Raw genomic sequence first — 21379 nt, forward strand, 5'->3', positions numbered from 1 at the left:
GTGTAAACCCCTGCACAGATCACAGATCACAATCAAAAAAAATGTTTGCATACAGCATTAGTGCTTTGTATGAATTGAATTGGGGCTCAGCACAGTGGGCCGCTTGTTTGGATTGTAAGCGTTTCATGGGGATTTCAAAGTAAGTCTCCGAATGTGGTTATAATGGCCAGAGATTTGCAGTTAAATCTCTTTCTTTGCTAGCTGTCTGATGTTCTAACTACACACTAGTCATGCTAAATACAGCAATTTGAGCAGATTGAAACAGCATCAAATAGTCTCAGCCTCATGATACGAGTTTAATTGCTGTGTGCCATTTACAAAATTTTTTTCTTAGTACTTAGACAGAACACTGCCTTTGGACCTTACTAAACATAAACTATGTGATGCTGTAGTTATATGTATGGTATAGTAGGGGGAGGGAGGTTCAGCCCCCGGCTTGTTCTTAGTTTTACAAACTATGAATTGAAGATTGAAAGTTAGGGATCAGTGGGTGTGGGAATAAGCCAACTTCAAATAATATCAATATAAGTATTTGGTGTTGCCAACCCCAATTGTACAATATGTATACAAAAGAAAAGAAGACAGCAGGGGGTTTGTCGGCAATAAGTAGATATATATTGTGAGTAGGTTATATTAGATTCATATAACATACAATAAAAACATAGGAGGTGCAAATATACATAAAATGAAGTTACGGGCGATTTTCTCTCGGTCTCCCCACAAATAGTGCAGAGTAGGTTGGGGACTGATATTCTATACACTGATGGTTCTAGGATAAGGAGTGCTTAAATAATCGTGATGTAATACGTTGTCCCGATGCGTTTAGCCGTCATTCTTCAGGGGACTTAGGGATCACTGGAAGTTACTGTATATAAACATAATATGTATATGCTAATAGTACAATAATAAAGCACTGTGAGTTAACAAGGTGATTTGCAAACCATAAAAAACCAAAGGGTGAGAGTCATGTAGCTGTAAGTATAAGTAATAATGAGAAAGGCTGTGTAGAGCAAGAGTCATGGACACAATTAAGAATTCTTCTGAGGACGAGAACTCCATCCAGTAAAACCAGTGTGGGCAAAAAGCCTTTCCAGTCCTATGTAACTCAGAGGTGAATTTTTGCAAACCATCATAGGTGTTCTCAGCTGACGTCAGAGCACTACACATTTTATAACATTAACAAGTGAGAAGATTAGAATCTTTTTCAAAAGAAGTAAAGCTTTATTATACGTTTGCTTCCAATTAGTAAATCCAGAATTACTACAGGTTGACAATCAAAAATCTGGCAACCTCCAGACCTGAAGTGCGCCGGATTTTCGAAAATTCCGGATATTTCAAAAGGTATACTTACCTCCACACAGGCAGCCTTCCTCTCGCAGCACCGTGGACATCTGGCACAGTTTCAGGGAGCAGGCAGCAGAGACGTCTCAATGTGTATTTAGTTTAGCAAGCAAGAACAGATGTTTCTGCAGAACAGCGCCATCAAAACATTAGTGGTCAGACAGTGTAATGCAGTCCCTGTATTGAAAATGCGATCCGAAATTCATGGCGGGAAACTGAAGGATCCGGATAAGCGATGGCTGAATTTTCGATTGTCAACCTGTATGTTAAAAAAGTATTTGTACCATAGTCATCCCATTGGCAGTTCACAGTAAAACAAGTAGGAACAGATGACCAGTGAGTAATGTATTTTAACCAAAATATATTTGCTGGGGCTGAACATGATGAGACAACCAGACTCCTTGCTTGTTCAGGTGCAGCACTGGACCCTTCGTGGTGCAGTTTGATCATTCAAAATTCAAGATAATGATAAAACCTAAAGAATATACTCTTTTTATCTGATAAGCACATCCCCCATTTAGTGCATCCCCCATTCAGTGCATCTTACATATATATATATATATATATATATATAAATCCCACTATCTCTGCTCCTGTCTGCTATATCAGTACAAGAGATAGAAAGACACAGGCCACCCTCTTGGATGCCATCCTTGACTGATTGACACGCAGGAGGAGGTTTATCAGCCCTTCTTCCACATTACATAATAATCTAATGAATATATTATTACTTGTCTAATTGATCTGATTAATGTTAGTCAGTGTATGTGTTTTTTTTTTTATCCTTTTACGTCTATACATCTTTGATGCTGTCACATAAACACTGTAAACAGATATGTGAAAATATGCAGACTGCTCAATTAATGTGGGAAACCAGTAATCTGACTTTAGTAAGTAAGAGCAATAAGTACCGGCCTTTAAAGTACTTTAATGGATGCTAAGAGACCTATTTGTTTTCATTACTCTCTGACCGGCCTGGAACATTACCAGCAGACATAATGCATTTCTATTTCTGATTTACCACTGAAGTTGAGAAAACATTATTATCAGACAGGAGCTTGATTTAGACATCTATCAGGAAATTTACCAATTGTTTGCTTAGATTATTGTGACAGTGTTATGGTTTGCATCATCTTTTTCAGATTGAGATAAAAAGTGCAACTGCACCAAAATAGGGTATTGCCACAGTGGCTTCCAGTGATATCAAGGCCAAGGTGCAAGGAAAGTCTACTAAAGAGCAGAAGTTATGCATATATAAAAAAACACCCCTAACCAAAATTATTTAGCCATAACTTTTGTCTTCTTTCAACACTTTCAGTGTTAAAACCACATTGCTGTCGATGCCCCTACTGGGAAGATTTGCCCTCTTTGTTCGCTCTGATGACCATTGCTTCTGTTGCCAAAAATGTTTTTGTTTAGGAAGCACAAATTATTTGGTTTACATGCTAACTATTGAACTACCCTTATTTACAACACAAAACTGTTGCAAGTATAATCAAGGGACTAATAGTTTTGTTAATGCAGAATTTAAATTTTTCTATTAATTAAGAAACTATGAAGCAGAATTGCTTTTTGCCTGTAGGTCAACTTACTTAATGATTTATGAAATGAGTTTAGTCTGTTCACTTACCAAGGAGAATTATGGATAGTGGTGATGGTGACAGTTGGTTTCTAAAGAATACCCAATCATGAACAAGCACAGATTAAAAAAGGATTTTTCCATGCACATGATTGGATAGCTAAAGTCAGCAGATAATCATTTTATTTACTAAACTAAGTGAAGTAACTCTTGCAAGGGGAAAATCCACTTTGCTATGTGAACAGCCTAAAAATGAACACCCATAGACAACAGGGGATGATCTAAATTCCACTTTAGGAGAAGTAGAAGAAGAAGAAAAGAAGAGAGACAGTTAAAGGAAATAAATATGGGGGTCTTGTTGCTGTATGCACAGGCCTTGGGCTGTCATTTTGTTTTTTCCTGTACTACAAGGTTCCAACGAGTTCCAATTCATTATTGGCATTATGCTTTTTAGTGCTTTAAAAACCATTCAGCAGGACATTCGTTACAGTATGGCAGCTCCCATATCTCTAACCTGAGGAGTTCCCTTTAAAAATGGAAGCTTGCTTATATTGAAGTTTTCCTGCTGTGGATGTGGTGTATATGACGTTTTTTGCTGTTCAAATTCAATAGCAAGAATCCTCTTATCTTTTTTAGGTTTTATACTTGTAAAACCAAATCATGGCTTTCTGATTTATTTTCCCAGGGAATAAACCCACTGTATAATGTAAGCAATATGCTTCTTGTTTGCTGCTCAGTACTAACACAAAACTTGACCTTCAGCTTTGTGAGAAAGTACAAAGACAAGGTAATAATTAAAAAATAAACTCAGAACCTTCTTTGTCTATTGTTTGAGACACAGCAGAAGGAAGGACACCAAGGCTTATCATTTCATATTCATAGCTGATGACATGTCTAACAGGCCTTGTGCTGATGATGGTCATAGGTGAGTCTAAGGTGGTAAAGTATCAGGAGGTGACAAACTGTCTTTTTTCATAACATTATAAAATGTTTTATTTTAAAACATGTTTGTTAGCACAAAAGAACAGTTTCACATTTTTTTAACACTGCATGCAGAATGATCTGTGATCTAGGAGGGAGCATGAAAGTGTCCCTGCAGGCACAGTGTTCACATCTTATCCTCTATAAGTAATAGCAGAAAAAGTATTCTTGTAAAGGGTTCTTGCTTTCATATGGAGTGCTTACTGAAAATGCATAGATCTAACATTCACCTCCAGACATTTATTACATTGGGGTGGTGGGCTGTTAGGGGTAGGGGGTTTAGGAACGTCTTTCAGCTTTGTATTGCTGTTTTAGCCTGGGGAGGCGAACTGTCACACGTAGACACACAGAAATCTCAGAAGGATCTAATTTAGCAATAAGAACCCAAAAGAGTTTCTAACCCATGCACTCCATGTGACCAGCCTGTATCTGCTCTGAAAAAGTGTTTGCATTGGCTCTGCTGGAATAATCTTCCCTGTAACAGGGTACCCAAAGTAAGAATAAAGCTCACCAGAAGAGACACTGACATATGTTATAAAATATTTAAATATCTATACAGAACTAAGAAACAGAATAAGACAAGAGAACCAGTCATGATCAGGCTTGGCTTGCTTTGTCGAAGTGTGTCCATCCCTGGATAAGCCCAGTTTTGTAAACTTTTCGGGCAGGGTCCTCTCCTTCTTCTGTGTCTCTGTCTTTATCTGTTGTTTGCAACCCCTATTAAATGTACAATGCTGCGTAATATGTTTGCGCTATATAAATACTGTTGCAACCCCTATTAAATGTACAATGCTGCGTAATATGTTAGCGCTATATAAATACTGTTGCAACCCCTATTAAATGTACAATGCTGCGTAATATGTTGGCGCTATATAAATACTGTTGCAACCCCTATTAAATGTACAATGCTGCGTAATATGTTAGCGCTATATAAATACTGTTGCAACCCCTATTAAATGTACAATGCTGCGTAATATGTTGGCGCTATATAAATACTGTTGCAACCCCTATTAAATTTACAATGCTGCGTAATATGTTAGTGCTATATAAATACTGTTGCAACCTCTATTAAATAAATAAATACTTATAAAAAAAAAAAACTATTATAAATCTCTTTGGCTGCTGAAAATAATTTTCATTATAAAATATAAAATACATTTTACAGCAAGAATCCTGGACGTGGAGAGGGGCATCAGTGAAAAGGTTTCTAAAAATTTTGCTGTCACCAGAACAGGTCTGTGAACCATTGGACAGGCTCAGCAGAATTATATATCCTTTTTACCCTGGGATCTAGTAGCAAGGTTGAGATGTCTTTGCCTTTTTTTTTTGATGATTACAGAAAGAGGATGATATTTAGGAACAAAGGCTGTGACTAATGGAGACAGAGTGACGGGAACTGATGGCTGATTCACATTGAAGAACACAGATGGACATAGACCAATACAGATATAAATGTATGTTTAATAATAAATGAAGGTATAATAATAAAATAGATACATGTACATGCATAATACAATACCATCCTAAAAATCTCTGCCTAAGGCATTCCAAAGGGAAGATTGAATGGAATAGGCAGAGTTTATGTTTTACCATAATGGCCCAATTTTCCCACTCTGCAAACAGCAACTTCTGATATCCGAATGTACTACCCATGCAGATATATAATACAACTCCTGTACATATGGGTATGCAGTTGTTTATAAACTGTAACAGCATGATACAAGCACAAGACTTGATTGCTTTGGCTCAGTCCTGCATCTGTGACATTAATTGTCCTCTAAGCAAAAAAAAGTATTGGAAAATTCCAGCTCAGAGAGTTTATGCCAAGAAAAAAACAATTGACAATAGCTTGAACAAATGCACGTCTTTAAAACAGTCTTTTAACATGAAACTATTTAAACTAACTTTTTGCCAATGAAAAATGATTGTTAGATATATATGCCTCCTTCCTTCCCAGGTTGAGGTTTCAGTATTTAGTATATATGATATTTTGTCTGTTTTCTGATTAAAGGGCTGCTTGTTTTTATACCTCTCCTGAACAACTAAAGATTGACAAGAGTTCCTAGGACTGTTCACCGACTCTAGCCACTGCAATATATGTTGTATGACGCATTTTTGATCTACATGATCTGCAAATGATGGAGAGCTTAGAAAAGGTGATTTTAGAAAAGCAAAATAGGTTAAAATGCAGTTTGATAATATACAGTTTTTATCAATCATAGCTGGATTGTAGCTAAACTCCTCTGGTCCCTGAAAGTGGTGGATAATCTGATCCTAGATAATCCTGATCTCTCTGTTAAATGACATCATTGTAGAGAATACAGCAGGAGGACTCTAGTGTGGACGAGAATGTCCAGAACCCCAAGAGCGAACAGAGCCAGAGACTATGGCGGAAATCTCTGTCTCAGAAAGTCACGGGAGATTTAAAGTACAAATGCTGACTTTCTCATTAGTTAGTATTAGTATTAGTTAGTATTTATATACAGATGGACCCACGTGGCAATCTCGGTACATTACCCATTTTGTGGGATATAGGCTTGCCCTTATTTAAAGGAAACAGTTTGGAAATACTCCAGGCAATGATGGAAGGAACACATTGTTAAACAAAAGGCACACTCTTACTATTAATGTTGTATGCTGTCTGAGGAAGCCGATAGTTTAATAATTTTTTCCTTGGACCAAAGTATTAACCCTGCAGAGAATTATTTTACATTTGCTGTACAATTACATTTTCCTTTCCAAGCAAACCTATTCATTTTTAATTAGACAAATAATATGTCTTCTAATATGTTTTCAATACATTATGCTGGGCAACATTTAATGATCCTGGTCAATTGTGGACACATGGGCAAATAGGTAAGTTATCCTCCAATTGTTACCTCTTTCCCAAATGTATACCAGCTATAATTCCTTAATATGCTACGCAAAGAACAAACCCAGTGAACTAGCAAATGTCTGTCTATTCATGAAGCAAGTTTATTTGAGGTCTGTGTGTTGATTAAACTGAGCTGAGAAACTAGAACATAATACTTAGGTGCAAAAATACTGGAAATGTAGAGAGAAAGCAGTCAGCAAATAGCTGTTAAAGAAGAAATAATATAGGCTTCTCAAAAGGCACCATAGATTTTGGGTAATTATGTAAAAAAACAGTGTAATTTTAGTATTCTTAGAGTACAAAAAACTTTAAAACAATGATAGAGTTATGTTACAAGTTGGCATGATAAGGGACTCCATCCACACTATATTAGTTAATAAGAATTTTTAACAGAGTTGCATATATATTGTGGGATAAAGGACGGGGTCTCATCCCAACGCGTTTTGGCCAGATGGGCTTCCTTAGAGGATATAGAGACCCTATGACTACAATAATATTTGATTAGCATCATAATTTGCGATAAATATACTTACAGTCTACAGTAAATCCATATACATGTTTTCAGTATCTAAAGGGTACAGAACCCCTGCAACACTATATTCAGGGTGATTATAATAATAATAGAAACACTTGGACTTACTATGATATAGTGTTAGATTCAAGCCAGTTCAATTATAATTGATGTAACAATCGCAGAGAAGAGATATAGTTTGTGTGTCACAAATATCACACCATCACACCAAGATAGAAAGAAAAAATATATGACGCTAATGCTGTATTTTCTGTAGACTATATGTATATTTATCACAAATTATGATGCTAATCAAATGTTATTGTAGTCCTAGGGTCTCTATATCCCCTGAGGAAGCCCATCTGGGCGAAACGCGTTGGGTGAGACCCCATCCTTTGTCTCACGATTTATATGCAAGTCTGTTAAATCTACTTATTAACTAATATAGTGTGGATAGAGTCCCTTATTATGCCAACTTGTAAAATAACTCTATCATTGTTTAAAGTTTTTTGAACTTTAAGAATAATAAAATTACAATGTTTTTATACATAATTACCTAAAATCTATGGTGCCTTTTGAGAAGCCTATCTCTTTTCCTTTTTCTTCTAAATATAGTCTAATTTCTGGACACCAAAGGCTTTGGCACCCAAGCCAATGGATTGGGATATTATACCTATACTAAGTAACTGATGCTCGGCTAGCTATTGAATATTACTAAAATAGCTCCTAAAGTCAAACAAGGCTAGGTAAGAGTAAAGAAAGATATGGAAGTATATTATACAGAAAAGTGTGCAAGCAATACACTAGACACAGAAAAGCAGTGTGCAGGACAGAATACACAGCACAATATACAAATTAGAATGGTAAACTCTACAGTCAAGTCTATAAGAAGAAGCTTTGGTGCTGCTACATGGAGTTAGTAACTGATGAGCCTTGCTAATGTCACATCTTTTCTGCAAGTGCTATTAATGTGCCTTTTTATCCTTCTCTGTAGCAGGGGCACCTTGCAGAAGACAAGAAGTACCATCCCTACTAATCCATCTGTTGGCAGTGGCCTGCAGGTACATATCTGTCACTGCTATCTCTTCTCTAAATAAAAGTTATATTTATTTTTGGTCAACAGCCATTGGATGATTGCTCAGGAGGCGGGTAACTAGTAAACCAATCCATTCTTATCTTTCTATTTCCAGATACGGAGCAGTTGATTGCCTGCAAGTCTTGTGCCATTTTCTTCCTTCAGTTCTTCTGGGCAGTGCCAGCTTGCAGAGGACTGGATGGACAATCTGTCTGGTGGCACTGCCCCACAGGTACAGACCAGTGCTTTCCACATGAGCGAGCAACTTTTTGATTTACATGCCAGTAGCCCTTCATCCAGGAAGCACTAAAGTGGCCAGCCTTGCCAATCCATCTGGTAACACTGGCCTACAGATACAAGCTACCACTATCCCAAGGGCTGGTCCACTGAGCTATACAGTGTGGCCAGCTTTTATTGTATCTGCTGCTGAAGTGGACAAAAAGGTTTCCAAATCACACCAATGTCCAGTGTCTTAATGCCTACAAGTTGCTCCTTTTTCATCTTGTGGAACCTCTCTTCTGCAAGCTAATGTGTGCTACATCACAGTGGCAGGCACCTATACACCATTATGCTTTTCCTTTCCTTCACCAGAATGTGGAAAAGTGAGGCACAAAAAGATGATGAGCATTGTGAAAAGAAGTATGAGGGTTGGGCTGCTGGGGTGATGAAGAATAAGATGGCAAGCATCAAGGGAGGTGTTTGTACATCACTGGGGTGAAATTGGGGGGATTTGGGGTTCTCTGCTGCTGTGGAAATCTATCTATCTACTGTAACCTAAATATCTACCTAAACTTGACTATGTTATCTACTTTGTGTAAAGAAAACTTTTTGTCTTATCTATCTGTGTAAATTGAACTATCTCTCTTATCTATCTATATAAATATATGTTGGTCCTGACAGCTGAAGAGCTGCTTTCGATCAGTTGATGTGGGAATACATTTCTTGTTAAAGGATTTTTGGGTATACGGATCAGTCTGTGCACACAGACAGGACACTTAAGAATATATATTCCATTTCATTAAAATTACAACTGGTGATGTTGATATAAAGGTCCTCGTTTAGGAACCTTGCGTTGAGGGGTGACAACAATCTTGCCCTGTGAACACAGCTAGCAAGTAAATAGAGTGAAAGAAATTGGTATTCTAAAGTCCAAAACCTTATAAGAAGGGAAACACTTTGTTCTTCAAATTACCACTTACATGTGTGAAGTATATGGACTTTCTGTTGCCTCTTATATGATCCAACAAAGCAAGGGGCTTTCTCTTACTTTGCCTGCTGGTTTCATAGGTTTCAAACCTCGCCTATAAATATACTGGAGGTGTGAAGGATAGTGATAGCTTGACACAGAGGTCAACAGGAACAGTTTACTATTCCATCAAACTTCTGCCAACCCGGCTTTGTAATAAATGGTTGGTACTTAAAGCTCTTCATGAGTGACCTGTTATGCATTGCTCGGCAATGAATATTTGGAGTGTAAATATTTAGTTACTAAGCAGACATAACATACTAGACAGAAATAATATTCATACATCCCAACTTTTGGAAAATTGTAAAGAATGCTTTTTAGCTCAAAGGACACACCCCTGCCTCGCCCCTGTTTTTGACTATAAAAATCAATGCATAAAAACCATTTGTAAAACAAACAAGTGGTTTCAATCTAAAAAAAAGATAACTGCATAAAACCAAGGGATAGAGAAACCTAATTCTAAAAGAAGGACATTTCCACCAAATCAGGGACAGTTGGGAGCATGGCTGTTGAAGGTGCAGAAGGCTCAGCTTACATTGGTCCCATCACAATAAAAGGATCCAATCTTAATTGTTGCTTGTCAACATTCACCCATTGCATGCTCTTATCACACACTGTGCTAAATACAATATGGGTTCTTTTCCCTTTTTACTTTTTTCTTGTTCTATTATCTGGGTTTATGGACAATAAAGACAAGTTTGTCATAGGTTCTATATGATATATAGAGATGACCTCTCTTTAGATTTCATACTAAGGTTCTTCTATGGCTTTAACATATATTTCTTCAAACACCTACATTTTTATTTGGAAAACTGTTGTTTTGCTTAGGATACTTAGTGTCAACGTGATAATAAGCCAAGATCTACAGGAACTCCACCAAATGGTTTTTAAATGGTGCACAAGTTAGACATCTTTATGGCTAGCCCTCTTTTTAGAACCATTTATTGGTACACTAGATTTTACATTACAATTGTTGGATCACATTCCCAATTCCTCATTCCCCAATGCTGCCTAAAAAGCACATATTGCAGGACAATTAAACAATATACGCTAATACCTCTATACGGTGGCTACCACCTGTGTTGCCTAGAGTTCTGCACTGTTATGGAGAAATTTGTCGTGAAATTTAGGATCCTTAGCATTACTAGAATCTCAGTGGAAGCAAAAACTTTATTTTATTTACATTTTTCTTAGATGTTTTTTTTTTTGCTGCACATAAATATAGAGTTTTTTTTTTTGTTTTTGCCTGTCAGGAAGATGATTGGAGAAAAGCATACGAAGCAATTGATGAACAGCACAGAAAAATGTAAAATAGTATGAAAGTAATAAATCTAAGTATTTCATTTTTTAGTGTCAATGGCCCTAGTAAACACTGGAAAAAACTGTCTACAGGTGCTCCGAGAGCCACACAATAAGTACTGAAAGGCAAAATATTGCCAAGAACTGCAGAATGGGCATCAAGGCTTTAAGTTCTTTCTGATGCTTAATGTATATGATCTGTACTGAGCCAGGTGAGCAAACCTCTACACTGACTGTGCACTGCAGTTGTGCAGAAAAAGTGAGCACTTCTCCTGTTATATCCATACATTTTATGTTGGCCATACAGTAGTTGATGGTTGCCCTACCAGGTAAACAACTGATATCCTCTTGATCTCAATTGTTTACTTTGCATGCCCACCATGCACCTATCAACTATCCCAATTAAGAACCACCCCACTGTGCCTTCTCATTACCCACCACTTCAAGAGGTTATGTAAATTAGTGGGGAGCACTCCTAATTAAAAGGGGGCAATGTCTAGTGTCACTCAATCAGGTTCATAATGGGTAGTCAAGATCAATTTTCAATTAATATATCAATCAGACATTGTTTGGGAGTCCACTTGTCTTCAATAGATTCTTGGAATCACTGTTTTTACCAAATTTAATGCCTGTTCTATTACAATATTGCACCTATTGGCACCTTTAGCTGTAAACTCCAGTGGAACACTCTCACTGGGGTGAGTATAGAAATGTCAGGAAACACAGCACGAGTGTTGGATGTACAGCAAGACCCAGTGAGTGTATACGCCATAACAATTATCAAATATTACCCATTTCTAAAATTACTTAAAGAATTGTTTTTTTTTGAGAGGTGAGGAGCCATAATCAAAATATATATATCTCCACTATGCCCTCTCCCTCACCCAGACACCTAGATTTACAGAAGTTACCTCCTTTGAAAGGATATGGATGGACGGTCCCTATGCTAAACGTCTTATCTCTTCAATTTACCGCCTCCTTCACACATTCATACGAAGGACCTCTAGAAAATTTGCATACATGAGTACATAGGAATCTATTTTAGGCCGAACTTTGAATAGTGATGAGTGGTCAGATATCTGGGAAGCGGCATATAAAAGCTCAATCTGTATAAATAAAATTTATACAAAATAATATTTAGATATACCATATGTCAGATGTATTACACAGATTGTTTCCAACTGTGGACGCTATTTGCTGGTGATGCAGGACACAGAGGGGAACCCTGAAATGTATTTTGGTACTGTCCCAATATCCAGAAATATTGGGACCATGTTCATAAGCTGCATCAGGATGTGACCCAACAACAGCTTTCACTAGACCCTATTAACCATTTACTGGGGCTGCCCTTCATGGGTCTCCCCAAACGTACTAGTAAACTTACTGCCCATATACTAGTAGCAGCTCGCACCCTGATCCCATCCAGGTGGAAATCCAACCTGCCTCCCTCTGTGGAGGATTTATAGACTCGTATCCAAGATGTTCGCCTAATGGAATACCTTATGGCTCTTCTTCAGAACAAAGTGGATAGACTTGAATTGATTTGGGATCCGTGGGATACTTATTCTCAATTACAGGTCTAGGAAGTGGATGTAAATATAGTTAGGTCCATAAATATTTGGACAGGGACAACTTTTTTCTAATTTTGGTTCTTTACATTACCACAATTAATTTTAAATGAAACAACTCAGATGCAGTTGAAGAGCAGACTTTCAGCTTTAAATTCAGTTGGTTGAACAAAATGATTGCATAACAATGTGAGGAACTAAAGCCTTTTTTTTACAAAATTACTTCATTTCAGTTCAAATATTTATAGACCTAACTGTACTTGACCCTGGAATACTCTACTAATATTGCCCACCCGCCCCTTCTTTACCTTTTTTTTTTTTTTACTGTCCTCTATTGTTATTATTATTATTTGTTTTATTTTTTTTTTCTTTATTTGTGTGTTTTTGACTGTTGTATTCCTGTCTGTTTCCAGCAATACTGGATGGGATTCTGTTACTGATCCTGGACTCAACCTTATTTGGACGTAACATTTACTACTTTGGACATGTACATATACTTTGCTTGAAGTGCTTTTGTTCATTTATGTTTTTTTTTACATGTTTTGTATTATGCATATTGATCCTGTACCTGTATTACTGTGTTTCTTTTGTTCATAAATACAAAAATTCAATAAAAACTCAATAAAAAAAAAAAAAATATATATATATATATATATATATATATCTAATATCAACATATGATATCTTGTAGTTGTCCATGCCCTTCAAATGATTTTGCAATTTTTCATAGCATTCTTACAGTGGAGGTATCAGTACTGACAGCTAAGAACTCCTGGCTGCCCAGATAAGAAGAAATGGGCACCAAGCCAAAGAAGGGAGAGGGAATTCCACTGGCAGAGTGACTCATGGAGTGTACGAATCTGCAATCAGTTGAATATGTGATTTTCCTGTCCTTAATTGGAGATGATATCCCTTTCCCATGAAAGAAATATGTTGCAAAATACATTTTAATGTAAAATAACAGCTGAAAACACTTGTTTATTGTGTGGGGATTTAAGGGGCAGCCAGTACTGTATATTTTTGTATTAGCATGGCAGTTCAAATGAGGATTAATTTGTTTTTAGAAACATACAGTTAGTCCTGTGTAAGGAAGTTTATCAACCAATGCTAGTGTAATAACAGTGGTATTGTATTCCAAACATTGGAGGTATTTAATATCTCCTGTTCTGCCCAAAAGGACAGCGTCATCCTTGTTTTGGAATCATAAAGGGTCACTACCTACATCCAGAGATGATGGCTTTGAGACAAAACAATCATGATTTTACTGGTGCCTGTGTAAGCCTTGGCTGTGTATACCTGACATAGATCTGCCATAAATATCTCACACATTAGAAATCACCTTGCTTCCTTGGTGCTGAAATATTTCCATTCTAGGCAAAATTAAATGGCTGATGCCCAAAGATAAATTAATAATTGTGTAATTACATGATTTATTGTCAATAGGAGACCTTTTAAAAAAGTTTCCTGAGCAGTTAACTTACATAAGTAAAACTTTTGCTTTTACCTGTATGGGCATAGCACAGGTTTACCTTAATCCTTTTGGTGCTTGGTTTGCCTTTTTCAAATTGCTGCTATGCACCCAGGAGCAGAAAACTGCATCGCAGGTCAATGCATTTGCATGTATCGCTTTTGTGTTTGCGGTGTAGAGGAAAAAGCAATATGTAGATACCAGGAACCATAAGCCAACCCATCCACAGCCCGACCACATGCAAATGTGTGCATAAAATCCTTCCCAAGCACTCCCAATAGGCTGAATTGGAGTGGTTGGGAGCGCGGTTGAGTCTGCGGTAAACCACCCAGTTTTACTGCAAGTCTGAAAGAAGGCTATAGCTACACAGGAATTAATAGGTAGCTTGCAAATGGTAATAAAATTACTAGCTTTGTGATTTGGAGAAAAAAAAGTGAAATTGCTTGAAAATTCAATCATCACTAAGGTTTGGCAATTGTATGAATAATTGCTAGAGATTGTAACTGGGATACTAAAATCTCCTGGTCAGCTTTAGCTTTATGATCATCATGACCTGTGTTTGGCCTCCCCCCCCCCCCTCCTTAGCATGACAAGACTAAGCAAATCTGGATAAAGATGATGCAGTGATACAGACAGGAACAAACGCAGCACGTCCTCCCTGATTGTTGGCAATCTTAAATAAAGCAGACAAAGACTGCATATTGATTATTCCTATTGTAAATACACAAACTCTAAAGTTACACAAATCTTTCTGTGCAAATAAAATAGTCACAATGCCATTTTAGAAAAACATAATTTATTGCCAGGAACATTCGCATCATACAGTTCCATTTTACAGTGATGAAACTTTACAACAGGAAATATACATTGTGCCAATTTCCCATCACAATTAATATTTTGACATCCATCCAATACAAAAATATCCTTATCTCTTACTCCCTATAAAGTGGCAATCAAACATTCAACAATGCTCATTTCCATGTATAATATATTCCCAGGACCTGTAGACATTGGAAATAGCTATTATATGCATTAGGCATCCCAGTTCATTTCACAGTTTTTCAAGCATTGGCTGAATTTTTATTGTGATTTGTTTTTCAAAGCTAGACGTTCAACCCTGCAACACAGTACAAAAATATAACTCATCTGTAAGAATCCAAAAAGTGCACAGAAAGTTCAGGGGGACAAGAAATACTGCAAAATATCTATATTAATAAAGCTGGCTTTGCGTATGTATCTTGTTATCATCAAAAATACACATTCTGGGAGAAAAATAATTAAACATCTCAAAGGATTTGTCTATCCATGTGCAAAACAAACATCAACTACAATCAACTCATCCTTTCTTTAAGGAATCTATAATTATATTAAATAGCAAATTTACATAAAAAGGTGCAACAGAATTCTAACCTTCAATATGAAGGAGGGGGATTCATAACTTCTGTAGTTTTTCTTGTTTGTAAACTTTGGGTAATAAGTTCCAATGAGCTGTGCTCACATCCAATTACACATCAGTTCTGTATCAGATCTGGAATACAACACTAAATGAATTATCATTTATCATAGTGTAATGAGTGCAAATTATTCAGGGAATAGGCCTATAACTTTTTCAAATGAAGAGCTTCATTATGCGCCATTGCAATGTTTTAGGTACCTTATAATTAATTAGGGGATTACTATTACAGAAGTGGTGGTGTAATGTATATCACATAGGTTGGCTTATTATTTTGTATGGCACACAAGTTACAATATGCAATTTAAAGTCTAGTGTACAACCCTCAGTTCTGCATATTTAATTATTTTTGGCATGATTTAAAGGCACTTGTTAGAAGATCAATATTAAAAAATGGAAGAGACTGAAGAGAAGACATCTAGCTACTATTTACCTCTATGATAAAGTAACATTTACAGGTCGCTTAGGTTTTTTGCTTGATGATTAAGCATCGTTAAACAACCATCACATTATTTGTAGTGTTTAGCAAGAGTGCTATATTCATAATATTATGTCAAAGTTTCAATCTAGTATACGGCATAATAACCATCTGTCACTCGATGATCCATAAAACATAACGCATTTTTTGCAATCATTTATACACCCAAGGGTCAGTTCTTAAACCTAGCATCATGTACTGATTTATTCTTCTTTACTCCCCACAATACTTGCTTTAGATACTGACCAAACCCATATTATGTTCATATCATACTATCCTTCTTCATAAACGCTCTTTATGTTTTTTTACACAATTCATAGAACTCTACCTCTCCAACATGCTACTCCTAGATTTGTTTTTTTATATATAGGCTTTTTGATGGCAGCGATTAGGTTGGTATTTGATAGGCCCATATGCTCTATTCTAATGCAGGCTTATCCCGGATTTGTAGGTGCTTTGGACCTTAACAATTTGCTTAACAGGAAAGCTTGCTGCCTCAATTATTTTCACGCTTGAAAAGCGTAATCATGTATTGCCTTGATGCCATTACATAACATGAAGCATTTACGTATCATATGCTCTTTATGCCCAAAGACATTGAGATTCTTTTGATAATTAAGGGCGATGGCTGAATTTTTTCACCAGTAAGGTGAGGTGTTCCCTATTTTACCCCAAATTTGCCATTCCGGATAGAGACCCATGGATGTTTTAGGTGTTCCAAACTGATCTAAGTCGTTTTCAGGTTGGTGGTTTTGTATTTTGTAAGAGGATAGGTCTGTTTTTGTAAGCGAATGGATGTGCACGCCATCAGATTTCCATTCTGCACGAACTATAGAGTAGTTTTGTCCATCATTGTTATCCCAAAACACCTGGCCATTGCAATCATATGACAGGCAGAACTCAATTTTCTCATGGAGGGGAATGCTAGGGGGTATATCTATGACAAAAGAGAAGGTGTCAAAGTCTGTGCCCCCATATACATTGTTCATATAGAGACACTTAAAGTCCTTGTAGGTTTTCCAGGTGTTAAAGGTAACTCGCACATTGACTTCTTTTTCATAGCTCAGATTCTTTACTTTGATGGTTCCTGAGATGGTTCTCTCTTGAAGACTGCAATTCTCCAAACAAATGAAATTCTTCTGAATTTTATTGCGAAAGTGCAAGTAATCAGCAGAGGGTTGATTGAATCCCAGGGTCAAGTTCTTCTCTTCGTGTAGTTTTAAGCTGGCTGTGATGCCTTCAAGACCAATCAGATCAAACTGGATGTCGTTTTCTGGTTCTTCCTTAAACTCTGAGAATACATGCACGGATGTCAACGAGAGTCCTTTGGAATCGGCAAAAACCACTTTCTTTTTGCCTCGGGATTTCGATCGGTTCCACTCACTGTTCCTGGAATCTGATTCCTTTTTTAAGGAAATGCATGGCCTCAGTGGCTTAAAACGGTTGACAAAATTTCTGCCCCTACAGTCATCATAGGGGCTGAGAAACTTCTTAAGAGGAGGTGAATGTGCTAAGCATATCCTTACTGCGACATCAACAGGCATAATAGACCGTGGAAGAGAACGTGGCTCCAAGATCTGAATCATTCTGGGAAAAAGAAGAAAAAAACATGTCAATGTTAAAAAAACTCAAATTAGGTTTTTCTTTAGAACAGCTGATCACAATAAAGGGTTACTATGCCCACTCCAGTAATTGGTGAACTAGATTATACCAAGACAGTGAGGATTAAACATCTGCTCCTTACATCACCGATGGATGAGATGAAAATCTGTGATTACATTTTGTTTAAACCAGTGAAAGCTGCATACAGGGTAAGAGAGCTCAGTTATACACTAAGTTATACTTTCTAACACTTTTCAGTTCTTTATTAAGCATGGGAAGCACTGTAATTGCTATATGACCTCTATGTAATGATCAGGATGACAAATGATGATTATAAATGCTGTTCCTTTTATTAGAATGTCAGTGATGAGCAGTGAAGGTACCTGCACAGTGATGATGATTCCTCCAGCCGGACGATCCCCTCTCCAGCTCCAGACGATTGGCACACATTGCAGCCTGCGCTGCCTGGTTATCTACATAAACACCGCCCCTTCAGGTGAACCAGTCCTCTCGACCAATCCGACTTCACCTCACGTCCCGCTGACCTATCACAGCGCAGGAAATAATGACAGCTAGAACGTGATGCAAGCCGCTTGCACTCGATGACACTGAGTCGTACAAAGCGGTCAGGGAGGGGGAGGAAGTAGCGGTCACTGGGCATTTATTCCATGTATTATCATGCAGGGCCCGGGTGACCCATCAGGTGTGAGTGGGCTGGTTGTATAGCTGCATGGACAGCCAGGATTTAGTCTTTGGTGAGTCTTAGCAGGCTTTATGGCTGCAGGATTGTAGAATCAGGTTGTCAGTGCATGATGCAAGTGTTGCATGGTTTATGACTCCAGGGACTTGGTGACCTGAATAGAAATCAGCAGTTCTTGATTGCGATCACTCAGTTTGGATGCACAGTTATTTTTGATAATTCACCAAATTACATGTTACATTCACTTAACTTTGTGCACCTCTGATTTAAAAAGAAACTAAACTCAAAACTGCCTAAAACAGAAAAGGAATACACTTACCTTCAATCCCGCAGAGCAGTTGATTGGTCCAGAGGTGTCTTACATTGGGGTCCCGCGTCGTCCCGGTATCCGTCTTCGTGCCAGCGTCATCTTCGCCTCTTCTTTCGGGTTCTTCCCATGTTACCCGACCCAGGTGCTAGATGCGTAAGAGCAGTTCAGTGTCAAATCTGCAGACATTGGTATTTTAAGAACCCACTATTTTTTAAGGAACAGCTATTTTTTGATTATTTCAGGATTTAGCTTTTAAGGAAAAAAAAACCTAAACCCTGTAGTGTGCAGGTCAGGTTGCACTGATTTTGCTTTCCTATGGCCACATCAGATAATCTTTCCTAATATGACTTTTGAGACTTTTGACATTTGAGTTGCAGAAATTTCTAAAATGGGTTATTTCTGGTGAAGTTGTTGCCTTAGAACACTAGAAGGGTGATTTCACTCCCTTGCATTGCATCATGTTTTTTTGAGGTTTTTTTTATGCATTTCACAATTCCTATTCCTATTATAATAAAAATCATGCAGTGTGGAGCATAAAAGATGTCACACTCTATACAATATAAGGCTCAAGTGCTTTACAGGCATCATCAAATTGTAGAATAACAAACCATAGCTCAAGAAACCCCTGGTAATCTCTGCACGATCCCCAGGATTCCATGGAACCCTGGTTGTGAATGGGTGGTGTATGATATAGAATATACATAATTCTGCACAGTGCAGTAATGTGTGGTCCTGTAGCTTTCACACAGGGTGGTGTTATGTGGAGTTTACGTCCTCTTAATCTTGTCTATTAATGTCTATTAATCTTATCATTAACCTGAAGCAAAACACCCTAAGATATTGCAATAGTCAATTTTGGCCCCATAATCCTGACGCTCGTATGATTTGGCAGAACTGTTATCAGGGCAGTAAGGGCATTCCCCTTGTAGAAGGGCTGGGCATTAACCAGTTCATACAGAAGGCATTTTTTATTATTATAGATTTATATAGCGCCAACATATTATGCAGTGCTGTACATTTATGTCACCTTTTACATTGAGACAACTGGTAGCTGTCATTGGAAGACTGCATAGCAAATAGGAACCACTGCTTAGCAGCAATTATTGATGAATAGTTGGTTTGAGGCTGACCATCTATGAAGCAATCTGACCTTTAGGTCACTGGAAAGAAATTCTGGTAACTTTTTAACCCAGACAAGAATGTTTAATGTTTTGTTGTCAGAAATACAATATCTGAAAGACAGATTGAAGATTAATAGGAATTTATTTTAGACAAAGATTACCGTGAATGGAATAAAAAAGACAAAACAGTTCCAGTCTAAGATCTTATAGTTGTGATTCTTAAAATCTAAGAATGAAGGTTATAATTAAAAGCAATTGGGCATTTTTCATGGATTCTCCAGCTTTGCTTAGCATGCTGCATTAGAATTAAAAGTATCCAGACAGGTCCACAGGGAATTCAATTAGCATGTTGCATTAATTGCAAAGTTGTATCTAAGTAAGCATGTTAGTGCAGAAGCTGATTACTACTAATTATTAAAGAAGCCGATTACTCCACTAATTGATAGTGGAAAGGCAGTGGGATATTGGGAACTTAGAGAAGACAGCAGGCAAAAATTATGGGTGCAAATATGAGTACAGCACCAAAAAAAAAGAAAGACTTGTGGACTAGGCACAGACAGGGCAGGGAAAACTTCAGTCATAGTATAGTTGCAGAATACTGGAGATACCATAGCACAAACATACTAGAAGGCAGCAAATTCCAGCATTTTGCAATACATTGTGAGTAGATGTAGACATTGCCAGGCTGAAGTGCAACTAGTGAAGGGAGAGCTCATAGAGAAGGTAGAGCAGACACTGGAATGGAGGATCAATGTAATGTGCACTGATTGCCGACTGAGTTTACAATCATTAAAGTGTTCATGGAAAAAGATGACTTTTTTAACATATTTGAACAGGCAAACATTAGATTTTGATTTTATCAATTTAAGTTAACAAAGCAATGCAGGTAAACATAAGAACACTGCTATATTTCCCACCACCGAATCCATGAAATTAGAAAAAGTTATTCCAGAATAGGTGTGAAATTCTCTTTATTTTATTGCTTTCACTACAGTATGTTTAGCTTACCTGAGACTTGTCTTAAGTCCTGCTGTCCCAGCAAATTTAGACCGAGTTCTGACCATTTCATTCTAAAAAAAAGTCTCCAAAACAGACATTATTGTATTGTTGGATCCACAGGTAATTCTTACAACAGTAGCTGTCAAAGTGCACGTATCAATGATCAAAAGATTGCCTAATGGACAGGCACGTCTGGAAGTATTTTATATCCAAAAAGTAGAAAAGAATGTGACTAAAGCTTACCAATAAATAAAGGCAAAGAAAAAATCTCAAGAACATGTTGTGGAGCGATGAATAAAAGATCGATTTGTTTGGCCACAGCAACAGTAGACGTGTTTGGCACAAACCAAAGACAGCATTTTAAGAAAGAATGTTATAATAAATATGGTGGTAGAAATGTTATGTTTTTGTGGTTGCTTTGCTGTTTCGGGGCCTAGGCAACGTGAAGACATCAAGTCAACTATGATTTCTGCATTATATCCAAGTGCTAAATGAGAATGTGAGGCCGATAAATCAAGTTAAAATGCAATTAGATCATTGAGCATGATACTGATCAGTAAGTACAATAATTTAGGTCTTTTCATCATTCATCAGGTCCAGAGTTGACAGTCATCTGAGGCTAACTGTTGTCAGCAAACTGTAATTTTTTTCTTTTTTTGCTGATGTACTTTATTTTCTTTGCTGATTTACTTGGTGACAGCTTCTACAGCAAGGACAATGAGTAAACGAGTGTGGCTTTTATTGCCAATGTTTTACAATAACCTCATGAGAAC

The 21379-nt window shown here is 37.3% G+C and overlaps 1 protein-coding gene across 1 annotated transcript; it reads right to left on the reverse strand.

Moving 5' to 3' along the window:
- Positions 1-14722: 14722 nt before the first annotated feature.
- PPP1R3C (protein phosphatase 1 regulatory subunit 3C) lies at positions 14723-18001 on the reverse strand. Its single transcript, XM_072423892.1, has 2 exons — positions 17860-18001; positions 14723-17461 (listed from the first exon to the last, which is right to left on the reverse strand). Exon 2 carries the CDS (start codon positions 17458-17460, stop codon positions 16513-16515), a length of 948 nt encoding a protein of 315 aa, XP_072279993.1. The 5' UTR covers position 17461; positions 17860-18001; the 3' UTR covers positions 14723-16512.
- Between the last annotated feature and the right edge of the window lie 3378 nt (positions 18002-21379).

Source organism: Pyxicephalus adspersus, chromosome 10 (genome assembly GCF_032062135.1).
Source record: "Pyxicephalus adspersus chromosome 10, UCB_Pads_2.0, whole genome shotgun sequence".
In the NCBI taxonomy this organism is placed as follows: domain Eukaryota; kingdom Metazoa; phylum Chordata; class Amphibia; order Anura; family Pyxicephalidae; genus Pyxicephalus; species Pyxicephalus adspersus.